We start from the raw sequence: 25120 nt of genomic DNA on the forward strand, positions 1-25120 counted from the left end.
GTTCAGGTTGCTGGCATATAAGAGATGATGAAAAATCAAAATGTTAGAAGTAGACCAAGACATTAGGGAAGCTCTGCTGGCAGTCAGGATTCCGAGTTTTGTTTAGTAAGCGGCAGACAGGAGGCTAAGATGCTCTAAGTTTCTGCTACTGGAAGCATGTCCTTGGACCAGCAGCGCCAGCCTTGCCTGGGAGCTTATGATCCCCACCTGGAGCTGTCCAACGGATTGTGCCCTTTAACAAGGGGCAACTGGCATGCACCGCACAGTGCAAGGAGCATACATCCCTTTCGATTTAAGAGGTCATGTTCTAGGGGCAAGCCTTTGGGTTCTGGTCCTGCTCAGACCCGGACAAGCTGAGCCACCTAGGTCAGGTCACTGGGTCTCTGCCTTACCCAACACTGCCGGGCATGAGCGGTCCTGCTTCCCTGTCCCTGGCAAGGTCATTTGTCAGTACAGAGGTGGATGGGTCAAGATGCCCTGGCTCCTTCCCACCTGGCTTACCAGGTGAGGGCAGGTCCAGGAACCTGCAGAGCAGGCCTCCCTGATTCTGACAAAGAGGGCCCAAACCCCACGCCACCAAGACAATCTGGGTGGGAGTGAGGACCTGTCTGATGCCCATCCTCCCAGGATTCCCCGACAGAGGCCTCACCACCAGTGTAGTGAAAACTTCCAACCAACAAAAACTTTCCCAGGCAAGGCAAGAGGAGGGAGGGAGGGCTTGCAGCACAAACAGTGGGGAGCCTTCAGGGGCCAGGGAGGGGCAGAGGTGTCGCTGCCACATGGTGAGCATAAGGGAGGTTGGTGCCAGGTGTCTGGGGGGATCGGCAGTCTGGCTGCCATGGGACCCCAGCAGTGGGCAGGGTGAGATGTGGGGTACAAAGGCGGGGCTTGTCATACTTGCAGCCACAGGAGCAGATATAAAGTGCCCCGAGGGCAAAAGGGAGAACCCTACACAGAAGTGACTGGCAGCTGGGGGCAAAAGCACAAGTCTGCTCAGAGACTGAGGGTAGATGAGAGACAGCAGGAGGCATCGTGGCCCCCCAAGAAGCAGGGAGTGCAGGGAGAGGAAAGTGGAATGTGACCCTAAGAAGGAAAGAGCAACAGCACCAGCTGCAGCAGGGAAGGGGCCACCGGGTAACACGGGTCACTGGCGACCTTCCCCAGAGCAGCTCTGAGGGTCAGCGGGAGGGTGAGGGCCTTCCACAGGAGGAGGAGTGTGGGGGACCAACAGGTGAGCCACACCAGGAGCTGGGCCCCACCAGGGACATCCCTACACCCTGAGGTAGAGACACAGCTCAACGGGGTGGCCCCAGGACAGCGCTAAGTGTGAAGCAGCAGTACCGTGCAGTCACCCTGGCTTCTGCTAGGACCCACAGCCCTGGTGCAGCCTGAGGATACAGAGGAGGCCCCCAAGCAGGCCCAGCTGGCCCTCCAGCTCCCTGAACACAGCGACAAGGACATCAAAAGTAAGTCAGCAGGGGTGGAGGGGACTTTAGGACTGGCCCCTCTCAGGGGCCCAAGAGGCTGCAGGCAGGAAGGGGCACCACAGTGAGGGATTAGAAAGCACAGAACCGGGCCGGCCCGGTGGCGCACTGGATAGTGCACCGCTTGGGAAGCGCGGCGGCGCTCCCACCCGAGGGTTCGGATCCCACATACAGACTGGTTCCCGCTCACTGGCTGAGCGAGGCGCGGTAGCAACGCCGAGGGTTGCAATCCCGTTGCCGGGCCCCGGTCTGGTACGGGGGCAACACTGAGGGTTGCGATCCGTTGCCGGACACAGAAAAAGACAAAAAGACAAAAAAAAAAAGAAAGCACAGAACCTACCAAGGGGCAGCTGAGTGCTGAGCACCCTGGCCTGGAAAGGGTTCAGTAAGCCATACTACCCAGGTGCTGGTGCCCCATCCTTGCACAGATGGGGAGCAGGACCCACGCAGTCCAAGCAGGGTCTGTGCTGGAGAGACCGGCCCCACAGCTGCCTCCTGCAAATGGCCTCCCCTACCTCTTCCCCTCCCCATGCAGCAGAGCCCACCTGGGGTCGCCCTCCTGGGCCCCACCATCCCTTGCTTCTCCACAGAGGATGGCGGGAATCAGTGCAGGGAGCAGCCACTGAGCCAGCCCAAGCTTGAGGGATGCCACGCAGGCTCAGCAAGCAGGCCATTTGGGCCCTGCAGACACTCAGATGTCACAGCAGCTAGACTTTCCACTGGTCCGGTGCTCCATCTTATGGAAATCACGGTCAGCATGTCCCTGCAGGTCACGGGGCATCTGCCCAGCCCCTCTAGCAAGAGCACTAGAGGCTCACGCGTTGCCCCTTGGACTGCATCCACAGACGGGCGCCCCTACACAGTCAGTCTCTCCCTCTGCTTTTCTCCCTGTTCCAACCCCTCCAGGGACAGTTCTTCTAGGTCCCAGTGGCTTTTCCTTCTGAGTCACACCACAGACTCACTCAGGTTGGGCTAAGCCATCCCCCTGACTCCAAAGAAGGCCCAGTGCTTACTAAAGGTGTGGGCCCTAAAGGTATTCTCACCTGAAAGGCCCACTCGCAGGTTCCCCAAGGACACCTGTACATATCAAGGGCACCTGCGGCACCAGAGGGTGTGCTTGCCCACAGTGGCTCCACTCACAGTGTGAGGCCTGTACTGGCACTGGGCTTCCGCCAGCACCGAGGGCTACGCGTCAGAGGCAGTCAGCGGAAGACTCCCTTAAATGAGGCACGGCCCACTCAGAATGAAGACACCTCACTGCTGTTCTCGAAGTGGAATAAAACAAACGTCCCGTCAGATGGTTTGCAATGTCAGCCCCTTTAAATATTATACATTCATTTTATAAAACTCAGAAACTACAGGGGCCTGATTTAGCTCTCCGGGGTCCCTTCTGCAGGAGAGATTCAAGGTGGCCCCAGGGCTGGCCCCAAGGTCACTGTGGTTGTGCAATGTGTGCCAAATGAAATGCTCATGCCTTGGCAGGGTGCAAGATGATGTCAAGTGACAGCACACCAGAAGGAATCTTGAATGACCCCCTGGCCCACAAGACTAAACCACCGTCTCTGGTTTTGTGTGCACTCTCTTGCGGGCCCCTTTTATTTGGTTAGTTAGTTAGCCTTTAATAAAATAATGGCCTTTAAACAAACTAGACCCATACCCATGAACTAGAATATGAACAATAACCTGTATCTTGCAATCATTCTCCCTGGTCTTTCCCTATTGGCCATGATTCCGAATCTTGTGTTTATAATGACTTTTCTTTTGGTAAATGGAGAGGAGTGATCGTATCATACTTTCGAGTACGCCTCAACAGTACGTGGGTTTTCTTTGCAAGACAGGCATCTTGCTGTGTGTGATCTTTAGACTTGTGTTCACTGTGCATTAAGTTGCCCGTGCTGTTGGGGGTGGCACAGCTCATGCGGTCACGACTGTGCATGAGTCCACTGGTGAATTCCCTAGTTTCCTTGCCTGCTCTGGCATGAACAGTGCTGCAACAGACGTTCTCACGCAGGCCTCCTGGTGCGTGTGCAAGAACAGAAATGCTAGGTCTTAGGTCGTGTGAGTGCCCAAGTTACAGGAGAATGCTAAGTAGTTTTTTAAGTAGTGGTCTCAGTTTACGCTCCCTCCAGCAGTGATCAAGAGATGCAGTCAATCCACATTCTCTACAGCACTTGGTCTCATCAGGTTTCCAGATCCGGCCAGTGGAATGGGTGTGATGTACACTCACTGGGATTAGGATTTGCATCTCTTCATGGGTATCAGCCAAAGGTATTCGCTCTTCTGTGAAATGCCTGATCATGCCTTATGACTATTTTATTGGGTTATTGGCACTTTTCTTATTCCTTTGTCAAAGTGTTTTTATATGTTTTGATACGGATTCTTTGTGAGCTACATGTTCTGCAAACATCTTCTTTCAGCCTCTGGATTGTCTTTCCCCATTCTTAATGGTACTTTTTAATAGAGAAAAATTCATAATCAAATTCATCAAGCTTTAGTGGTTAGCAATTTGGGGGCCTTCTTAAAAAAAATATCCTTCCCTCCAAGGTAAGAAAGTTAGTCGTCTCTCTTTTTTCTCAAAGATTTAAAGTTTTGCTTTTGACATTCACATCATTAGTGTGTCTTAAGTAGATTTTGTGCAAGTGAGAAATAGGGTTGCAATTTCGTTTTTTATGCAGATGAGTAAATTGGTTTTTTCCATCTCCTTTCATTAAAGAGTCCTTCATTTCCTGTCAATATTGAAATTCCACATCTGAAAGTGGAATTCTGACTTGATACACCTGAACCAATAACACCCTCACTGTAACTTCCCAAGTCCTGGGACTAATAGGGAAAGTTCCTTTTCTTTATTCTTTTATCTTCAGAAGCATCCTGCCATCCTTGCCCTCTATGCTTCCACTACACATCTTAGATAATAACTGAATATGCGCTGAATTCCTAAATCATTTTTGGGAAAACTGACATCTACAGAATATTAAGTCTATCCCTGAATACTGAATCTCTCTCCATGTAGTTAGGACTTGTCTTTTAGTAAAGCTTTATATGCAATACAAGTTTATTCCTAGGTATTTTATAGTTTGATAGTATTGTAAATGGTGTCATTTTAAAATTACATTTCCTAATTATTTATTATTGGAATATATTTATTTATTTGACTTTTGCATATTGACCTTCTATCCAACCACCTTACCAAATTCTCTTATTCTTGTCATAGATTATTTGGGGTTTTCTACATAAATAATCATAACTTTTTAAAGCTTAATTGTTTGCCTTTTTAACTCAGACCTATAACTAACCTGATTTTTGTGTTGTGTAAAGAAGTTAGCTTTTCTTACTTATGGATACTTGTTATACCAGAGTCATTTGCTGACCACCTTCCCAGCAGTTCCGCAGGGCCACGTCTGTTGTCAGTCAAGGGTCCACACATGCATGGGTCCACCTCTGGGCTCACTCCTCTGTTCCACTGTTTTACCTTCTTTGAGCCAGTATCAGCTATTCTAATGATAGTAGCTTTGGTCTGGCTTGCTAGGCATGGGGCCAGTACTCCCATCTTGACCTTCAAGAGAGTCATGACTGTTCTTAGTCCTTTGCACATCTATAAAGTTTAGAATCAGCTTGTCAAGTTTCACAGAGTACTTGTTGGGACTTTACATGGCCAAATTTCTGAGGCACTGTAGGCCTGTAAAAGTTGTTATTAGCCCTCACATTTAAAGGACAGTTTGGCTGGAGGTAAAATTCTAGGTCCAAAGTTCCTTTCTCCTTCAGTTCTTCAAATATTAGTCAGATGTCACCTTGTGTTCAGTACTGCTGTCATGGGTGCCAATCTTGTTCTTGTTTTCTTATAGGGTAAATCTTGCTCTTTCTCTCTAGAAGCTGTTAGACTTTTCCTTCTCAATGGAAGGAGGATTCCCAGGCACCCTGATGCTCCCAATTGGCATTTCCTCACCAAGCAACTATCCAGCCCAGGGCTGTACCTTCAAGCCCGAGGGAGAAACTCATGAACAGGAGGTGGGCTTCCAAGACTGTAACCCATCTTCCTAGGGTTGTGCAGAGGCAGGGGTGAAGGAGTGAATGCTGAGGCTAGTCTAATTATTCCCATTTTTCCTAACTTCTCATCCCATGGGGGCTTTTGGACTATCCTAGTTTTATCCCCCTGGACACCTACGATGATCTGGTGGGCTGCCACCCAGAAGGGCAGGCAGTTGTTATCCCCCAGGTGACAGCAGGCAAGGGCAGAACTTAAACCACTTTGCTCTGTACTGGAGCAGCCCACTGCCCCCACCCCACGGTGCAGCCACATCTCTGTGCCTCACCCATTCAAAACAGCCCTCTCTGTTTTTATTCACTTATGGGAGGTGTGCATCTCTGTGTACAAGTGTGTGACAATAAACAGGATTTAGTGGAGATGGCTCCATAGGACAAGGCTACCACAGGCAGGTCTCTGGCAACCTCCTGCCCTGCAGTTGCATGAACTGCAGGCTTAGGGTCCTCACAGCCCAAGAACAGCACAAGTGCCAGTCCTGGTCTCTGCAGCCACAGCTGCCCCATGTGCAGCAGGCAAGGATTGACAATACAGCCCATGGATTCTAAATACCCATGCACATTGCTGTATTCTGTTGGGTTATTGTAAAATGTCTCTGGACAATTGTATACAGTGTCTAAAATTCATATGGAATTGCAAGGGATTCAGAATAGCAAAAACAAACCTAAAAATAAGAAAAAAGCAGGAGGACTCACACTTCCTGATGTCAAAAATTACTGCAAAGCAATATAATCAAGTCAGTGTGGTACTGGCTTAAGGACAGGCATTTAGATCAATGGGATAGAACTGAGAGTCCAGAAATAAAATCACACATCTATGGTCAACTGATTTTGACAAGGAGGTCAAGACATTCAGTGGGGAAAGAAGTCTTCTCAACAAATGGTGCCAGGACAACTGGACAGCCATGTGTAAAACAATGAAGTTCCACCCCCTACCTCACACCATATGCCTCATACAAAAATTAATACAAATGAATCAAAGGATTAAGTATTAAGAGCTTAAATCAAAACCCTTAGAAGAAAACATATGAGTAAATATTCATGACCTTGGATTTGGCAATGATTTCTTAGATATGACACCAAAAGCATGAGCAACAAAAGAAAAAAAAGATAAACTGGACGTCATCAAAATTTAAAACTTCTGTGCTTCAAAGGATTCCACCAAGGAACTAAAAAAACAACCCACAGAATGGGAGAATATATTTTCAAATCATATATTTATAAGAGATTGTATTTAAAATATATAAAGAACTCTTACAACTGAATAATAAAAAGACAAATAACCCAATTTAAAAAAGGGCAAAGGATCTGCATAAACATTTCTCCAAGGAAGATACATAAATGGCCAATAACCACATGAAAAGATGCTTGACATCATTAGTCATCAGGGAAATGGGAATCATAACCACAATGAGATGCTACTTCACACCCACTAGTATGGCTAGAATGAAAAAGGGAACAATAAACATTGGCAGGGATGCGGAGAAATGGGAGAAATCAGAACCTTCATACACTGCTGGTGTAAAGTGGTGCAGCTGCTTTGAGAAAAAAAACAAAATACAGTCTGGCACTTCCTCAAATGATTAAACCTAGAATTACTCTATGACCAGCAACTCCACCCCAAGGTATATGATCAAGGCAATGAAAACATACAAATAGTCTTCAAACAGTTTATGAAAAAAAAAAAAAATCAGAACAGAGGCCATTCTCCCAAACTCATTCTACAAGGCCAGTATCACCCTGATAGCAAAATCAGGTGAACATACAACAAAAAAAGAAAACTACAGGCCAATATCCTTGACGTATATAGATGCAAAAATTCTCAAAAAAACATGAGCAAACAGAATTCAACAGCACATCAAAAAAATTATACACCATAGTCAAGTGGGACCCATCCCAGGGATGCAAGAACAGTTCAACATATGCAAATAAATAAATGTGATGCATCACATCAACAAAATCAAGTACAAAAACCATATCAACTAAATTTCAATTTTTAAAAAAGTTCATGGAGAGATCTGTATTATCTTTTAAAGGGCTGGCCAATTAGCTCAGTTGCTTTGAGCCTACTGCTGTAACACCAGGGTCAAGGGTTCAGATCCCCATACCAGCCAGTTAAAAATAAATAAATACCAGCCAAAAATAAATAAATAAATAAAATAATGTATTATCTTTTAATTCCATTTTCCATGAACTTTTGGAGTACCCTTGTATTTCCACAGAAGGTCTTCTTGTACATGAATGTTCATAGCAGCACTATTAACAAAAGGTAGAAACCACCAAAATATCCATCAGCTGATGAATGGATAAACAAAATGTGGTCTGTCCATACAATGGAACATTACTGGACCATAAAAAGGAATGAAGTAGCATGAATACATGCTACAACATGGATGAAACTTGAAAACATGCTAAGTAAAAGAAGCCAATCCCAAACAACCATATATAATATGATTCCACTCATATAAAAGTCTAGAATAGGGCAATCTGTAACGACAGAGAGCACATTAGTGGTTGCTTAGAACTGGGAGGTGACAGCTAAGGGTACGAGGTTTCTTTTTGAGGTGAGCAAAATGTTCTAAAATTGACTGTGGTGATGGACGCACGTATGTGTGAATATCACAAAAACCAATGAATTGTACACTTCAAATGTATGAACTTTATGGTATACAGATTATATCTCAATAAAGCTGTTTTTAAAAAGTAATGTACAGAATAGTGTTTTCGGTATATTATCTTTGGTAGGAAAAGGAAATATGTATATATTTTTTCTTATATTTAAAAAGAAATAAAACTAGTAAAAATGGTTGACTACAGTGGGAAGGAAAGAACAGGGCAAAGGGAATGGGAACAGAAGCTAGGCTTCTCTGAAGATACCTTGTTTTACACTTTCAAATCAGAACCACGGAAATGTCTTTAAAAAGAACAAAAAGAAAAGGCAATGCCTAAAAATGGAAAACAAACTGAAATAAAGGAACTTATTCATCGTGTTGGTGGCATAACCACACAGGGGAAGAGTACCGTTTCAAGTGATTTTAAAAACAGCATTATGACTATTCACCCTAGTGGGATGTGGTCTAAGGATAAAAAGCATTGCCAAGAAGCTTTATGCTGTACTCAGCGATCTTAATGATGGTACTATTACTGGTATGGTTTTTTGAAAGTATTATATGTACATTGTAGGATAAAGAAAATAATTATGTTAGTGCCACCAAGATTTTCAGTGTAAAGAAATAAAAGTATAAAATTGAAGTTAAAGCTTTATTTTGTAAAAAATTTAATTCTGTTAATTTGAACTGGAAATACTGGTATAACCTCATAATTTATTTTTATTTTTTAAAGATCTAATTTCCTAGTTCTGTTCACTGATAGGCCTGAAGCACTGACACCCCAGTAATAGCATATGAGCACCCAGACTGTGGTCTCTAGATTCCATTCCCCACTGAAAGAACCAGGGATTTTTGGAGAAATGGCTGATTACAAAACTGAAGCAGAATATGGACAAAAGAAGCCCAAAACATAGTGTGTAAAAAAGCAAGCAAGCTTTCAAGAACAACTGGGACTGTGTCCAAAGGGGAGAGGAGCCAACCTGAAAGGGCTCCCACTGCCCAAAGATGGGATAACTTGAGCATCCAGAAAACTAATGACATTCTACCGGCCAGCCACCATAAAAAAAAAAAAAAAAATTAAGATTTAAAAAAAAGAAAAGAAAATTAATGACAGTAACAGACTGAAACTTATCACATATATAAAAATCTATGAAGAAAAAACAACTTGTTGGTCAACTTCGGGGCTTGCTATGGGACTGCTCCATCTGTAAGCACACTTCCCCATGTGGACCGCACTTCAGGGAGGCCACAGAGTGGATGAGGGAAAGCATGTTCACAGACCACTCTCCAGCTCGTAAAGGTAGAAGCAACAGACAGAGTCAGACACAACCTTAGTGAGATGATGGACCTGGGATCAGGAATCAGCCTGGATCAGGGATCAAGAAGGCTGCTCAGACCACCAACGAGGGCCTTATTCTGGATGGATTAGGCTGCCAACACTTAGCCAGTGATCAGTCCTTGCATCACTCAAGTGGTGACATAACACGTCACTCTGACATGCCACACACCTCTTGGTGTGGCTGAGGTGCGCAAGCCTCCCCCGTGAGGCAGCCCTGAAAAGATCGCTTGGACCTGAGTCCTGTTAAGCCCTGTCTATGAGACAGAGTTTACAGGAAACCCAGGGACAGGAAAAAGTCAACGCCACAGGTCAGCAATGAGTCAAGTCCAGGAGGGGAGCTCCACAGGATAGATGGCCACACTTCTCCTATAAATAGAGATGACTAAAGCGTGTGGATTGAAAGAGACTTGAGATATGTCAGACAAGACAATGAGTACCCCTTACAAACTCTAGTTAGATTACACCAGCTATAAATGGCATTTTTTGGATGATGAGAGAAATCTGAACATGGCCTGGGATTTCTCATGATATTGAGTAACAACTGATAATTTGTAATAATAGCATTTTGATTATGTAAAACACTGTAAAGCCTTTATGTATTAGATACCTGCTGACAACAGGTTTTTTAAAAGCCCATCAGGAAAGACAAAAGTCAAGGAAATTCCCAGAGGACAGGGGAGAAGGGAGAAAAGGTGGGTAGACCCAGTGTGGAAGGAGGCAACCAGCCAGGGAGGGAAACCAAGGGGCTATGGCCAGCGGTGGGGGCAGCAAGGCCTGCCCAGGCCCATCACCCGTGTGGGACTGGCATCCAGGGGGCCCTGCAAAGAGTAAGTTGCAGAGAGGGTGTTGGACAGCGTGGGGTGCTGGATTAAATGATGGAGGAGAGACTGGCCTTTGGAATTTCATGTGGGATTGGCACAATTGCCATGCTTCTGGGTGTTTGTTTTTTAAATTAAAAACCAAAACAACAGGTATCTTGACAAAGCTAAAAAACAATAGGGACAAAAATAAGGACAGAGTGGACTCTAAGTGGAGAAAGACAAGCTGGCTCCTCCCTGAAATACCAACACTGGGGCCACCGTCTCAGCACCCCCAGCAGCATGTGCGATAGGAGGAGAGACAGGCCTGTCACTACAGCCCTCACTGCCCACAGTGCATTGCCACCCTGTCACCCGGGCCTGGTCAAGAAAGACACAGCGTGTCAGTGCTAGCGGGCCTTCCCCTGGGGTCCCAGCAACTGACCTCTCCTGGCCTCTGTTTCCAGACACTCCCGGGAACTGTTCAGAAAACCCCTGTCAGAACGGAGGCACCTGTGTGCCGGGCACTGAGGCCGAGGGCCCACGTTGTGACTGCGGGCCAGGCTTCAAAGGCAGACGCTGTGAGCTCGGTAAGTCGGGGCTGGCCTGTTAACAGCAGCCTGGGACTTGGGCCTGGGACCACTGGGCCACAGGAGGGTATGCCACGGGATCCTCCAAACCATGAAGCACCAGGACAGGGCCTGAGCTTTCTCAGCACCCAGGTAGGGAGGCTGGCGGGTGGGGAGCCTCAGAAATGATCCATGAGCCACTGGGGATGGCACCAAGATGGAAGGTGCTGCATGATAACAGTGTCTGAGAACAGCCACAGCCCAGTGAGGTGTGGCTGCAGGGACTCATCTCTGACTTGGGCCAGAGTAGTGGGGAGAGGGACAGTGGAGTCGGTGAGAGAAGGAATGCAGGCTACTTCAGTGCCAGAGGTAGGCCAACGGAGCTCTGACACCCACTTACAATCCTGAGGCCACCAGTGCCTTAAGGGGAACCAGCCTGCAGGGTGCAAGTACTGCCCATGCAGAGCAGCCTCCATGGTTGCTGAGCACACCAGGGACAGGCCCCTAGCCCAGGAAGCAGCTGGCACAGACCCCCAGGCCCAGACAGGCTGCCAGGGTCTCCCTCGGGCAGGGGTCTCTCATGTTGGAGGCAGGGAGCAAGCCACTTAGCCTTGAGCCTCCTTGTAAGCTGCAGCCCTGCTCCTTTGTGCCTGCAGCCTGTAAAAAGGTGCCCCGCCCCTGCACTCGGCTATTCTCGGAGACAAAGTCCTTTCCAGTCTGGGAGGGAGGCGTCTGTCACCATGTGTAAGTTGGTTTCTATTCCTTGTGCTTTCTCAAAGGCTAGCCCACCTAGCGCTGGGGAGTGATCGTGGTCACAGTCACAGAAGGGATTTGTTCCCTCCATGTGACAAATTAGGAAGCCAAGGCAGAAAGACTACATCGTTTGCCAAAGTCCATGCAGCTCAGGAGCATGGCTGAGAAGAAGCCAGGTCTCCAGGCCCTGTGTTGCCGGAAAACACTGGACGGACTGTACCTAGGTCCGTGTGTGTGTGTTGGGTGCAGGGGGGCTTTACCTACCTTCCTGCCGACCTTGTCAGTAGTCATCAAATGCACACTAAAGGGGGTATATTTTATGTAATTATACCTCAGTAAAGTTAACTTTTTTAGAAAAATCACAACTTTTATGCTGGACATTTTAATACATCCCTAGGAGGTAACGTTTTGTTAAGAAAATAATGGCCTTTCCCTCAAACACCTTCACCTGTGGGCTCCCTTAGCTGAGGTTCAGCACTGGGCAAGGTCTGCTTCAGTGTCTGGTTTTACGGAGCTTTCTTGTGACAACAGGTACAAAAGAGTCTACAAAGTTCAGCAAGACATCTGCTTTAAAGAGAGCTGCGAGAGCACAAGCCTCAAGAAAACCCCACACAGGTGCCACCTTGGGGAGGAGGCCCACGCTGTGGCCTGTGTGTAGATCACAGGGTAATGGGGCAAGGGTGGCGCTGGGGACTGAATGCGGTGGGGTGCCACGGCATGCGGGCTGAGCCAGGCTGTTCGTTTGCCCAGACACACAGTCTCTGTCCAGCCGTGTTCTGCTAAAAGCCTGGGTCCCCAGATGAGCACATGAGCACACACAGATGGGCAGAGCTGGTCATGGTGGGTGTCAGGTGGTCACTCCGGTCATGCCTGTTGGCACGGAATGTGGGACTACAACTGGAAAGCACAAAGTGTCATTGATAGGCCCACATATACAACTGCAAACGTAGTAAATCTGTTTACATTTTCTTCACTCACACCCAGATTCTTTCCCCAAAGGATTCAAGGTAGTCACAAGAATTATGACTGGGGTTTTGCTGAAAGAAGTGCCTGAGAACCTCATATGCTTTCAAAATAAGAGAGTCCAATCCTCAGTCACACTCTTCAGAGACCCACGTACAGCCACACCCACTTGTTCTGTGTTACTGAGCACCAAGAAGGGGCCGTGGCCAGCACCTTGCCCACAGGGCTGCGTGGCCTGAGCAACAGTGTCACCAGCCTCTGCCTATGGTGGCTCCTGCTTCTCTCTTCTGCACCCTTCTTTCACCCTCCATAACTCACGTCTAGCAGCCAGGCTGCTACCCTCATCATTTCACGGCTACTGCCTCAAGCCAGGCAGGCGCACACAAACTAAATTGCTAACATCTCATCGGTGTCTGTGCTAATGGTGTTTCCCACACAGAAATACACATGAACCAGACAGGATTTCAGCAGGCATCTGGACTGAGGTAGCTGCAGGACTGCAAGTACACAGGTCTCTTTTTCATTAAGCCACTTTTCTCTAATTATTTCAGGAAACAAAGTAACAGTCAGACACTGAAGAAACCTTAAGGTACGTCCCTACCGCGCCCCACAGAGCTGCTGGAAAGTGGGGAGGCGGCCCACCCAGCCTGCCTCTCAGCCTTGCTGTCTCCTAAATGGTCCTGCCAGAGACAGCTGCGTGTGCTGTACTACCGACCCCAGGAACAGGAAGGTTTCAGAATTCCCTGAGGGGGTTGAAATGGGTGAGAAAAAAGTGATACCTACAGCTATACCTCTTGGGAGACACAAACCTGGCCTAGCCATGGACACAAATGCACCTTTAGGTGGTAGTGAGGCTCGGGGGTGAAGGCAAACCCCATGCTCTCTCAAGGGAAATTTAGCGAAGAGACCTCCAGATCAGCTGCATTGGGGGCAGGTAGGCACTTAGCCTGGAAGACCACGTGGCATCTGGAGGGAGTTGGGACCAGGGGGTGGCAGGAGGGCCGAGGATTCCCATGCTCTCTCAAGGGAAATTTAGCGAAGAGACCTCCAGATCAGCTGCATTGGGGGCAGGTAGGCACTTAGGCTGGAAGACCACGTGGCATCTGGAGGGAGTTGGGACCAGGGGGTGGCAGGAGGGCCGAGGATGCCAAGGATTCTGGGAGTGCCAGGAGGGGTCTAAGGGGAGGCCTCCCAGAGCCTGTGGATGGCACTCTACTGGAAGAAAAATGGGGCGGGGGCCTCGGTCACTTAACATGTGGGGAATCGAAGATGCTGTCTCTGACTAGGAGATTCACAGCACAGTGGAATCCTAAGCATTCGGAAATCCTGAAATTTGTTTAACCCAGCATTTCCCAAACTCTTTTGGCAACCCCCATCCCACTCCACCTTCCCATATGCAAATTCTGTTAAATCTTAAAGAACACTGGGATTCTTCACGATAGTTTGTAAAGACCTGGGTTTATACTACAGAAACCCATCTACAGCTTGTAATCAGTTTCACACTGACTGAAATCTCTTATCAACATGTCACTGATAATGAAAGATGAGCTTCTGGCGGGCCCAGGACAGTTTAGCACTCCCGCTCCTAGATGAGCCTAAACAGCCTGTCTTCCAGTGTTACAGGAGAGAATGAGGCAACCTCGGGTAACAAGCCACTTCAAAACAGGTCTACATTTTCCACATGGCTAAGGAAATGAGGGAGAAACGTCATTCAGAGATCTTCAAAACAACAGAAGCAGAGGAGCCAGCCCTCTGAAGGAAGACCACCCATACCACCAGGGCAAGGCCCAGGCTGAGCTCCTTGGGCACCGGAAAGCGAGCTCTCAGAGCTGGCATATACAAGAGAGCCCATGCATCCATCCCATTTCAGATGAGAAATCCCCCCATGAAGGAGGGCAGCTGACAGCATTCAGTCCCTTTCTGCTTCCCCCTCCCACCTCACCCTCAAGGACACACTCCAAGGCTTGCAAGCAATTTACTACTAGGATTAAGAACCCACAAACATAATTTGGGTTTGAAATATTTATAAGGCAGTAAGTCATCTGAAATATTAATATATATTTTAAAAACTCACTCAGCAAATCCATTTCTATAAAAACGAATCAGAAACCCCCAACTGATGATCAAATACTGGCTTACAGAACATCTCTTCTTGAAACAATGGAGAAAAGGCAAATAAGCAGGAAGCAGAAACACACCCGCCCAAGAACAACTGAAGACTTCATTTCAGTCCAGACCAGCTGGGCACAGCACGTGCCTGGAGAAAAGAGCCAGGGTCATCACCAATGGAGGAGGGCAGGGAAGAAGAGCAGTCCATCGGCTTCCAATCTAGAAGGTGCAGTGCTCAGCCCCGGTGCTCCTGGAGATGGGGATGGAGTCAGTCTTCCCCAACGGGCCCGCCCTCGGCGCCCCCAGCGCCCTGTAAGAATTCTGGTGCTGGAAGAACACTGGGGCCTCGGGACAGCGGCCAGGCCTGCGAGGAGAGACCGGGAGCAGCTGCTCTCAGGAAGAGCAGTGAGGCCCATCCCCCTCGTGCCTCGCCTTGTTTTTTCTTCAAAGGACTTAGGACGCTTTGGTTACATTCCACCAGCCTCAAGAGTGTCTAAACCTTGTAAGTGAGGTCTACAAACTGGATTGAAAAGACACCCTGAGAGACAAAGTCCTGGCTGGAGTCAGTCCCTTCTGTGACCTCTCTCCTCGGGCCTCTTGAAAACAAACAGCCAAGCCTACGCATGCACCAGCCCACCCTGGGAGGTTCCACCAAGACCCCTCACCCACGAGGCCTGCGATACAGTCAAGCAGCCTGATACCATATAGGGTGCCATTTTCCAAAGGTGTCATCTATACCTCTATGGATGTGATGACTGTGTGCCATTAGCCCAGGGTCAACAGGCTGTCAGTAATGCTTCTGCAGCATTCAGAAACCCACTCTCAGAGTCCAATGTGAAAGAAAGAATTCTCCCTTTGAGACCTAACAAACTGAGGAACTGCTACGGACGGTTTCCAAAACCGGAGGGGGGAGGGGTGCAGGGCCATAAGGGGCAGAGACAAGGGGAAGCTGAAAGGAAAGCCAAGTTCTAGGCACGGCCTCGCCCTGTTCTGTTGCATGTTATTTATGCTGGTCGTTTGGCAGTTTCACGATCCATCATAAGGACTAGTACATTTTTGAAAAAGGAAATGTCAATTAATACTGAGATGGAGTTTAGACACTCTTAGTTTACAGCGGGGATTGGCAGACTTCTATAAAGGGTCAGAGAGTAAAGTATTTGCTTTCAGAGCAAATGGTTTCGGTGGCAGCTACTCAGCTCTGCCATTGCAGTGCCCCCATAGCCACAGACGTGCGACTGGATAGCTGTGCCTGGGTTCCAATAAAACTTTATTTACCAAAACACATAGTGGCCAGATTGCCCCATGGGCCACAGTTGGCAAACCCCTAGTCTAGGAGTCACTTAGGCTTCGCCTCATGCAGAGCAAGCCATCCCCTGGATGATAAGGCTCTACCAATGCACCGAAGACCCCTGGATTTTCATGGAAAAAAGCTATCCAGCCCCCTGCTTGGCAAGTCAAGGCACACTCCTGTAAAGCAGCAAGGACTCCTCTTCACAAGTCTAAACATAAAAGATGGACACGCGGGGCAGGCTAGACTAAACCATGTTCAGGCATATGTCTTAGGCTACCGGGTGGTAAACAGCCTTAGACAGTCCCATCTTCACAAGCAGGGCACTGCACGTTCTCACCACATCACTTCCCAGCACACCCCTAAGCAGCTGTCTTCTCCCCGCAAACGAGGTGAAAACTAACAAAGCCAACCCCAACCTTCCTCGTATGGACTGTTAGGACAGCTGGCCCAGCTGGAGATCTAGCGCCCCACTACATCTTCCTCTGATTCTGCCCACAGTCAGCACTGCAGCCGAAGAGAGCCTTATTCATCTTTTATAAAAACAGCCTCTGAAGTTACAGTACTTTTTAGGCTTTTTACTTAAGACTTTGTGTGCATATGTCTGTGTATTATGTAATTTGTCACTTTCAGAAAGGAGGAACAGTCATTTCAAGAAGTCTCTACTGTAGTCCAGAACCATTTCCCAGTCTCTAAAGTCCCACTTGAGAACACAAGGCAGAGCTCAGTGAAGGATCTCGAACACTGGGTGAACAGAGAAAGCAACGTACACAAACACGGGCTGCTGACTCCGCTGCAGCACTGTGACCTGTCACTGTTTGTCCACATAAGCTACAGCATTGCTAGCAAATGGTAAGATCAAGTGATATCACTGGAGCAGCAGATGAAACCTTCTACTACCATGGTCATGACCTCAAGCACCTCAGCCATGAAGCAAATGCTAGCATGTTCCAGATTTTAGCTTATAAGGCTTTGTTTCAACAAGAAATGGTCTACTGAATCCTGAGCTTGGTGCTGTGTTGTCATGATTAACCCATTTTGATGTTTTACAAATTAAATATCTAGTAAAAAGACTTCCTGATGCTAAAGGAATCACAATTCATTCTTGAAACATTCCCAATGAGCCATCATAATGTCTTCCTTGAAAATACTCAGAGTCTACCAAGGATACTAGTAATAATGGAATCAGAAAATTGTCAGGGACATAAAGACTTCTTTGTCACAATGACAGAGGCAATCCATCATGCGCCACTGGTAACCATTTGCTAATCAAAACTTGGGATAAGAGGGAGGTGGGAGGGAGGTTTTGGTAAGGGGCTACAATAATCAACCACAATGTATATCGACAAAATAAAATTAAAAAAAAAAACTTGGGATGAACCAACCATCTAATCAAGCATAGGTTTAGGATTCTGCTTAGTCCTTTGCCTGGGCACAAGAACATCCCAGGTTCCAGGGAAAGTGGCAGTCACCTGGAGGCCACAAAATGGAAGAGTAAATGAAAACACTGGCACAGAGTGCAGTGTCTTCATTTTCAAAGTTTTGCCCATGGCCAAGAAAGAAAGGCAAACCCTCCCTTCCCCACCGCACATGGACAGCCCAGTGCAGATGAGGAAGCCTCTGCTGTGCCCGCTGCTCTCCTGCAGAGAATCCAGCAGGCAGGCCCCACCCAGGTGTCAGCTCACCTCCTGCGCACTCCCTTAACAGGCAGACCACTGCCGCTGATGTCTGACTCTGCTATGGCCAGAGTCACTGAGCTACTGCTTTCCTTTTGCAAAAAAAGCCCCTTTTTCTTTGCGGTCTCAATGCTCCAAGTGAGCCTGCTAAGAAAGCAAAAGCATCTACACCTCAGTGCTGAATCATCACATGAAATACAGCTCAGATCTACCAAAAGTATTGCAAATGCACAGGGGAAAGGAACCCTATCGAAAAATCACCTATTTATTTTTCTTTAAATAAAATTAATACAATTATTTTAAGTCCATTCACAATCCGAAGATGTCATGAATAAATGCAGTCACACTGTTTTACTGGACCAGGCCTTAGAGCAGTTTCTCAGCCTCGGCACTGACATTTTGGCCTGAATCAGTCTCTGTAGTGGAGCCATCCTGTTCACTGCACAATGCTGTACAGCATCCCTGGCCTCTACCCACTAGATCCTAGTAGCACCGCTCCCTGCGATGATGACAACCAAACATGTCTCCAGGGAATGCCAGATGTCCCAAGGGTCCAGACTGCCCCCAGGTGAGAACCACAGCCTTACTGGAGTTTCACATGGTCCGTGCGGGAAAAACAAGGCCAAGCATCAGACCGGCCTGACCAGAACAACACAGTTGTTAAAATGCCGCTAAGGAGACCTGAATTTTGGTCCCATCACAAAAGCTTTCTGCAGCATCAATCCTGTGCCAGTTCCCCAAGGAAGGGCCACCTAGAACGTTCTAAGAGGCCCCAATCCTCCTGTGAGAGCTCAGGCCATCAGAGCCAGACCTCTACCTCAGAGATCACCCCTGGCTTATGTCAAATTCCTATTCCCCATTCCCAACAGTTCAAATCACTCCTCATACCCCTGGGTTCTCTAGGGTGATGCGAACACCTTGGGTGTTGTGAGAGCTCCCTGGAATGAAACCAAGACCAACCTGTGGCCCTGGCTCCAAGCCCAGCCTGCTCTTATCCTCTGGTTCAGAAGCCCATCTGTAACATGGGCGGGAGAGACAATCATATAGGACCGCTTCCTAGCCTCTCTCCTGCTCAGGCAAACTCCAGGCCACCACACTCTGTCTGCCCAAGTCTTCAGGGCCAGAAACATCAGGCCTGGAAGTGACCACTGCCCAGGAGCTGGCATGGCATGAAAGCCAACTTCCCCAAACAGGAAAGGTCTGTTCTTCACAAAGAGAGAGAAAAGTGCCCCAGTGCTTTGCTGGCCTTAAGAAGCTTTGCACAATTAAACCATACATCACTAATCAACTTCTTTTTATTCTGCTGTACACTAAATGCAATTAGGAAACAATATTTTTGGATTTAAAAAACTAGTATTTTTGTGGAAAACCTGCTACTTGTTTTCATAAAATAAAATGCTATGATGTACTGAAACCTCACACTGCCTTCTGATAATTTTATCTTTATCACTAGAAGGAAATATAAAGTGATTCTTGAGCCAGAAGAAAACCCATCCTCCACAATGTCATGGAATTCTCACCAATATATTTCAACAAAGAAAAAAATAAAACCAAATTTTGCTGTACTAAGTTTCCTTGATTTTAGCCGCTCAAAGTCTTTTATTTAGGATGGAACAGGACCCTCCCCACAGGCACTCGACAACAGATCACATGAATGTGTCTCCTATTTGGTTTGACCTGTTTGCTTCTCAGGAACTTTGTAATAATTTTTTCATCAAAAGGTTAGTTTTAGAATGAAAAATAACTTGAAAAGATTCAAGTGAAGCTCCCAAAAGCTTTGAGAAATTGAAAATGTTCTTGGGTGTCTCCAGGCCCTGTTCATTCCAGTGCTCCCGTCACGGCTGCTCCTCCTCTTCCTCCTCCTCCTCCAGGCTTGCCCTTTCGTCATCAGATGTGCCGCTCTCAGTATCCTCTTCCTCCTCCCGAGCCAAGAGCTTCTTAAAAACCTCAAACTCCTCCGCAGAAGAACAGGCTGTCCTGGCCAAAAACTCAGCTTCTGAAACTCTGAGAATGTCCTTGATTAAAGGGTTAGGGATCTGCGTCTGCCCCTTCTTATCAGGGGTTTGGTACCGTCCTAGGCGCTCCAGGTAAATGTGTCTCTGCTTAATCTTGGTTACTGAGTACTGCAAGAACTCAGTCCTTACCATGTCCAGATGCTTAATTCCCATCCTAAAATATGCATACTGGAAGACACAAATATGTTTAGGAAACCAAGGTACAGAATCTTAAAACCTATCGTTATACAACCCATAAAAACTTGTTATCCAAAAGCATTCAAAAAAGAATTGCCTAATTAACACAGAATACTTGCTCTATGACACCGACATCTGTATGTCGGCTGACAGTTTTCAAAGCATTTTCAAATTTACATTGAGAAAAATGCAGCAGAAAATAAAAGGGCAGGAGGAAGAAGTTATTATTTTTCTTCCTACAGGGGAAGGTAAATTATGAGTATCAAACAAATAGACAAAGAATTCAGAAACAGGTAGGAATTTGACCTAAGTTGTCATGTTACTAAAAAATTAGGGCAACTGTCACAATTACATTTTCAAAATCAACATGAAAGATAGGAAAGTTTTAGCTATTTTTATTTTAGCTATTTCAAACAGAGCCCCCACTTGGACTCTAGGAATGTGAGTGGGTCATTCATTATTAAAGGCATAAGACTTACAGAATAGGTTTGATCTGTAGTGAAGAAGTGAAAGAACCAGAACCAGAATCCCTTTGGCAGGTATGTGCAATGAGAATCTAAGCCTTTCACCTCATCCATTCAAATGTGAGGTGTCCAAGGCTTCTTGTCCATATAGTTGACCCCGCCCACATCTGAAAACCTGAAAAACGTGCCATTTCTACCCTAATCACTCTATCAGTCATTCTCACCTGAAATTTGTATTCCAATTCATCAGGGTCCTCCAGAAGAACATAGGGGCACCTGTGCAAAATCTCCGTTACTTGCTGTACCGTGAAAAGGCATTTCTCCTTGAGGATCCCAACAATGTCATCAATGTCCCGCTGACGCATGGTGAAAATTTCAGGGCAACAGTGAAGCACCCTCTTTAGTTTCCCTGTAGAACATTCAAAAAAGGCAGGCACACTTCAGAATACTCCAGAAACCCAAGAGGCTAGCTGCACCTCATTTAAGCCACCATTTAAAAAACAAACAAGGATCCTCTCCTACAGAACGAGTGCCAATTTCAGATGTGTCTTCCCAGAAGCACACATCCCCCACTGACTTCCTGACACTTCTCAGACTCACCAGCCCTTCCTCCCTATACGCTGCCTTTTTCTGGTCTCCCATCTGAAAGGTGCCAACTTTGTATTCTATGTCTCCTCTGCCCTCTTCACCTAGAAAATAATTTCACAGGGATCTGGAAAGATCAGACAGTGAGACGGGAGAGTAGCTGCCCCCATGTTGGGGCTCTGGGTTGATGTTTCCCTCTATAATAAAATAGTCATTTTTAAATGTAAAAAGCATTCACAACCAACACTCTCAAGACCTGGGAGCCTGAACTCACTAAAAAGGAGTTCCATAATAATAATAATAATAATAACAACAACACAGTAACAAGAATAATCATAAGGCAGAACTACAAATAGTGAAGTACTGGTTATTAAGAAGACCATGTGTCTTATCCAAACCAGGGCACTTCTGAATGAAAGAGGAATTAAGATAGTTGGTGTAAACTGGGACTCTCCCTGGCAGAGTGGGGTATATGGTCTTTCTATGGATAGTTGAGCAAAATTTAGTAACTGGAAACTTAAAATCATTTATTTAAACTGTTAATTAAAATTTTCCTAACATATGAGTTAGTCATGGTCTTACTAAAAAGTGTAAGGAAGAATTTCAGGGGTTTAGGCTCTACCTTCACCTCCTAAGGCTGTGCTGAGTTTGCTAATTAATAACCACAGCACATAACGTATTAAATTTAGCCTTTTAGATCACATTGTGAGAAGTAATCTGTCAAGAAAAATATACGAGGCTATCTTTTTGCTCATCTTCTAGAGAAGGAGGCCTGCAGAGATCCTTTGAAATAGTGGGTCCCAAAGGTTTTTTTTCCTACAAAAAAATATCTTACCAGGAAAAATCAATAATGAAAAGAAATAACAGCAGAACTCCTCTGATCAAAGTGGATAGGAGTCCTTGGAGACCCTCATAAACCCCCAATTCTGTTCTCCAGAAGGCCTCAAAAGAGATCCAAAGAACTTTGAGCATCCTTGAGATGTGAACAATGTTGGCGGGAAAGAGGAGATAGCTGGAGCGGAAAGCCACTCCACCAGTTTGCCAGGAACCTGGCAAGATGTCTGTTGTTCCATAGTAATTCAAAACATTTGGCTGGAATCTAAGTCTTTACAAGGGATGGTGTTGCTGGCTTTACATCATACAAAGCAATAAGACTACTTCAAGTTGATTTAAATATCAAGGATTACATATATACACAAATATCAACATCACATATCAGCATCAATCTACTGAGCACATACCTGTACCCACCACTGTTCTAGGCACCAGAGATCCCACAGTGAACACACCAGACAAGAACCCCTGTCCTGGCACTCAATTCTCTCTTCCAGTCCTAACTTTCCTATGTCTATCCTGCAGCGCCTTCTGCAGAGGTCACTCCTATTCCACCCCTCCAAGCCAAATCACACATCCTCTCTAGGAACACTGACTTCTCCTCAGAAACCTTCCCTAATCCATCTCACCTCAGGCTCTTCTTTCCCCAACTCTGACCCCTCTCACACTATATAAAATCTGCATCTTCCTGTACCTTCTCCAAGCCCAAGTTTTCGCAGGTAACTGGAGCGCTTCTTTATCTGCATTATAGGCAGTTTCAGTAATTGGGGACTTTTCTTCAAGGCCACATACACGGGCTCTGGATTCAGACCTAAGAGTATAAATTCCGAAATGATGTCCAGCAACTTTTGAGGGTTGGCACCTGGTTGCATACTGAGCAGTTCATTAATACGAGCATCACTGAAACCCATGTCCGAGAGGGAACTGATGACCTTCTCCAGCTCCAAGGACACTCGATCCACAGGAGTCCTCTGCTTCTCAGAAAGGCACTGAACAAGATTTGTCCTGCACTCTGGTTCCTGCACATACTTTTTGGGTCCAACACAGGATAACTCCTCAAGGCCCCCTCCACCGGACGCTGTAGTAAGTTTATGCAACAAAGAGACAGTTGTCCTTTTCCGTTCTCCAAGATGAGGAGTCTGCCTGATCACACAGGCCCAGGTGAGGGGGATCAGGCGGTGCCAATCAATGACCTATAAGACACAAGACCAAAAAGAATCAATTCCTCACCACCCTGGTGTAATGAACACCACAAGCTTTTTGAGCCACGTTATTTACTGCTTTGGTCCCACACGTAACAAAAACCTGCAAAGTCATATCTGAACTTAAAAAGTCCACGGAGACGGAAGTTCACGCATAGAGAACAGGACATTGCAGGGACACGGGGATCAGAGCCAAGTAGGTGCAGTATTGTTAGCTTTCACTGCCGTAAGTGCGGGGCAAGGGAAGAGCGGGGGAAAGAAAAACTATCCCAAGGCAGCCTGGCTGGTAACGTGTGACCTCGGACTGGACTGCAGATCCCTGTAACTCAATCCATTCCACAGGAAGAATCTCGTTGGATATAATCAGTCCGTCAGTCAACCTGTATAAAATTCCCGTTGACCTCAAAGACCTTCAGGGTTCAAGCTAGCGTGTGACAAATTAGGCATAATCACCAGGCACTCGGAGCCTTCGCGTCCGTCCCAATCCCGCTCGGTGTCACCGGCAGTCGCGCCGGCCCGCCGGGCAAGTCCAGCGTTCCCCGCTCCCCGGCCCCTTCGCCCCATTGGCGGCTGCACAGGCGCGTCGGGCCCTCCCGCCCGCCGCCCGAGGAGGCCGGTGCCCGGCGCCACCTCACCTGCCGGCCGAGCGCAGCCATAGCGCGGAGCAAGAGCCTGCGACGCCGGCGCCGGAAGCGGTCGCTATCGCCGGTCCGTCACTTCCGGTCCCAGGTCCGTCCGCGCCGCCCTCCCCAGCGCCAGCGTGGGTGCGCGGGCCGCGCGTTCCGCCTTCGAGCCCGCGGGGCAATCCCGGCGTCCCGGCGTCCTCGCGCCGTCCTTCAGGACTTCGTGCGCTCCGGACCGACGCGGTAACGAGCAGCGGGTCGCCCGGCCGTGCCGCCGCTTCCGGTGGCTGTCGAGCTCCTCCGCAGCCGGGCGGCGCCTCCTCGGGCAGGACAGCGGAGACGTCGACGGCTTCCCTGCTGTGGACGCGCGCTCGGGCCTCCCCGCCGGGGAGGAGGCCGCGTCTCCACGGGACAGTGGCGCAGAACGGGCGGCGCGCGCTCGGCCGCCTCAGGCCCCGCAGCCGGGGGCCCCCAGCCTGGCTTCCAAGCGTCTCTTCTGTTCTATCTGCTGCTTTCCGCACCGTAAAAAAGACCGGATTCCTGCCTGGACGCGCGGCCGAGAGCGCCTGCTCCGTGCGGCACCAGCGGGCGCGCGCTGACGGGTTGGTGCGAATATCTGTTGCCCAAAGGATTACAGCAAAGGAAACTCCTTCCGGCTGGAGTCTGTAGAACTAAAGAATCGGTTGCCTTTGTTGTTTTAAATCCAATTTTCTTCTTAAAATACTCAACCGTCAACACCTCAAAATAAATTATGTTAATTCTTTTACACCCAAAGCCTAAGAAAATCCTGTGTGCCCTCCCAAGTCCCTGGAAAGAATCGAGGAACACGTGCAGGTTATCCAGCTCCAGAAAGAACATGACGGCTGGGACGCAGGGATTGCCATAAAAAGCTGACAGCGTCTTCAGCCTTCTGTGAAAACGCCGCTCTCTGGAACCGTTCTTGAAACAAAGGATGGATTTTCATCCTCAGCCTAGAAACTTTTCTCTCTGGGTTCTTTGTGGAAAAAACACTTGTAAAGTATCAGACCTTCTACTGCCAGCCAAGTCCGATGAGTTTTAATTATTCTTTCTTATAGTGAAATAATGATTACTGAAGGGCTAGGACTTCACATTCTCAGCCCATTACACATCGCTGTGGGGAAAAAACATTCTGTAACATCTTATGCATTATAAGCAACATAATCACTACAAGGAAAAATGTTTGTTTCACTCTTGGAAACAGTTCTCAGGATATCAGAAAACTCATTTGATCTAAATGGTAAATGTCACTAACTTCAGTTGTTTACTACACACTTTTTTTTTTTTTCCCTTTTTTTTGTCTTTTTTTTGTGACCGGTAACGGGATCGCAGCCCTCGGTGTCACGCCCGCACCGCGACCAGCAACGGGATCGCAACCCTCAGTGTCGCGCCCGCACCGCGCTCAGCCAGTGAGCGGACCGGTCTCTGTATGGGATCCGAACCCTCAGCGGGAGCACTGCCGCACTCCCAAGCGCCGCACTCTACCGAGTGCGCCACCGGGCCGGCCCCTACAAACTTTAAAAAAACGCTGCACCTTCTATATTCCTGAGGAAGGAGGGCCCCACCCCACCCCCCAT

At 47.5% G+C, this 25120-nt stretch overlaps 2 protein-coding genes across 3 annotated transcripts in view; one reads left to right on the top strand and one right to left on the bottom strand.

Annotated features, from left to right (window-relative positions):
- The window catches only part of SNED1 (sushi, nidogen and EGF-like domains 1), a 68765-nt gene extending 51728 nt beyond the window's left edge, over positions 1–17037 (top strand). The window contains exons 28-33 of the mRNA XM_008578367.1: positions 1368–1466; positions 10735–10857; positions 11493–11580; positions 12121–12204; positions 13104–13141; positions 16583–17037. Coding sequence (XP_008576589.1) covers positions 1368–1466; positions 10735–10857; positions 11493–11580; positions 12121–12204; positions 13104–13140 — 431 coding nt within the window. The 3' untranslated portion in view covers position 13141; positions 16583–17037. The remainder of the gene's footprint in view (positions 1–1367; positions 1467–10734; positions 10858–11492; positions 11581–12120; positions 12205–13103; positions 13142–16582) is intronic.
- Positions 14515–23613, bottom strand: MTERF4 (mitochondrial transcription termination factor 4). 2 transcript variants are annotated; one of them, XM_008578359.1, is made up of 4 exons: positions 23538–23613; positions 22395–22893; positions 20506–20690; positions 14515–15025 (listed from the first exon to the last, which is right to left on the bottom strand). In XM_008578359.1, the coding sequence occupies exons 1-4, from the start codon at positions 23556–23558 to the stop codon at positions 14930–14932; spliced, it is 801 nt and encodes a 266-aa protein (XP_008576581.1). In that variant the 5' UTR covers positions 23559–23613; the 3' UTR covers positions 14515–14929. The 2 variants fall into 2 exon arrangements, with proteins under 2 accessions (XP_008576581.1, XP_008576580.1); XM_008578358.1 differs by lacking the exon at positions 14515–15025 and adding an exon at positions 18903–19808.
- Between the last annotated feature and the right edge of the window lie 1507 nt (positions 23614–25120).

Source organism: Galeopterus variegatus, unplaced genomic scaffold (genome assembly GCF_000696425.1).
Source record: "Galeopterus variegatus unplaced genomic scaffold, G_variegatus-3.0.2 Scaffold1671, whole genome shotgun sequence".
Taxonomy (NCBI): domain Eukaryota; kingdom Metazoa; phylum Chordata; class Mammalia; order Dermoptera; family Cynocephalidae; genus Galeopterus; species Galeopterus variegatus.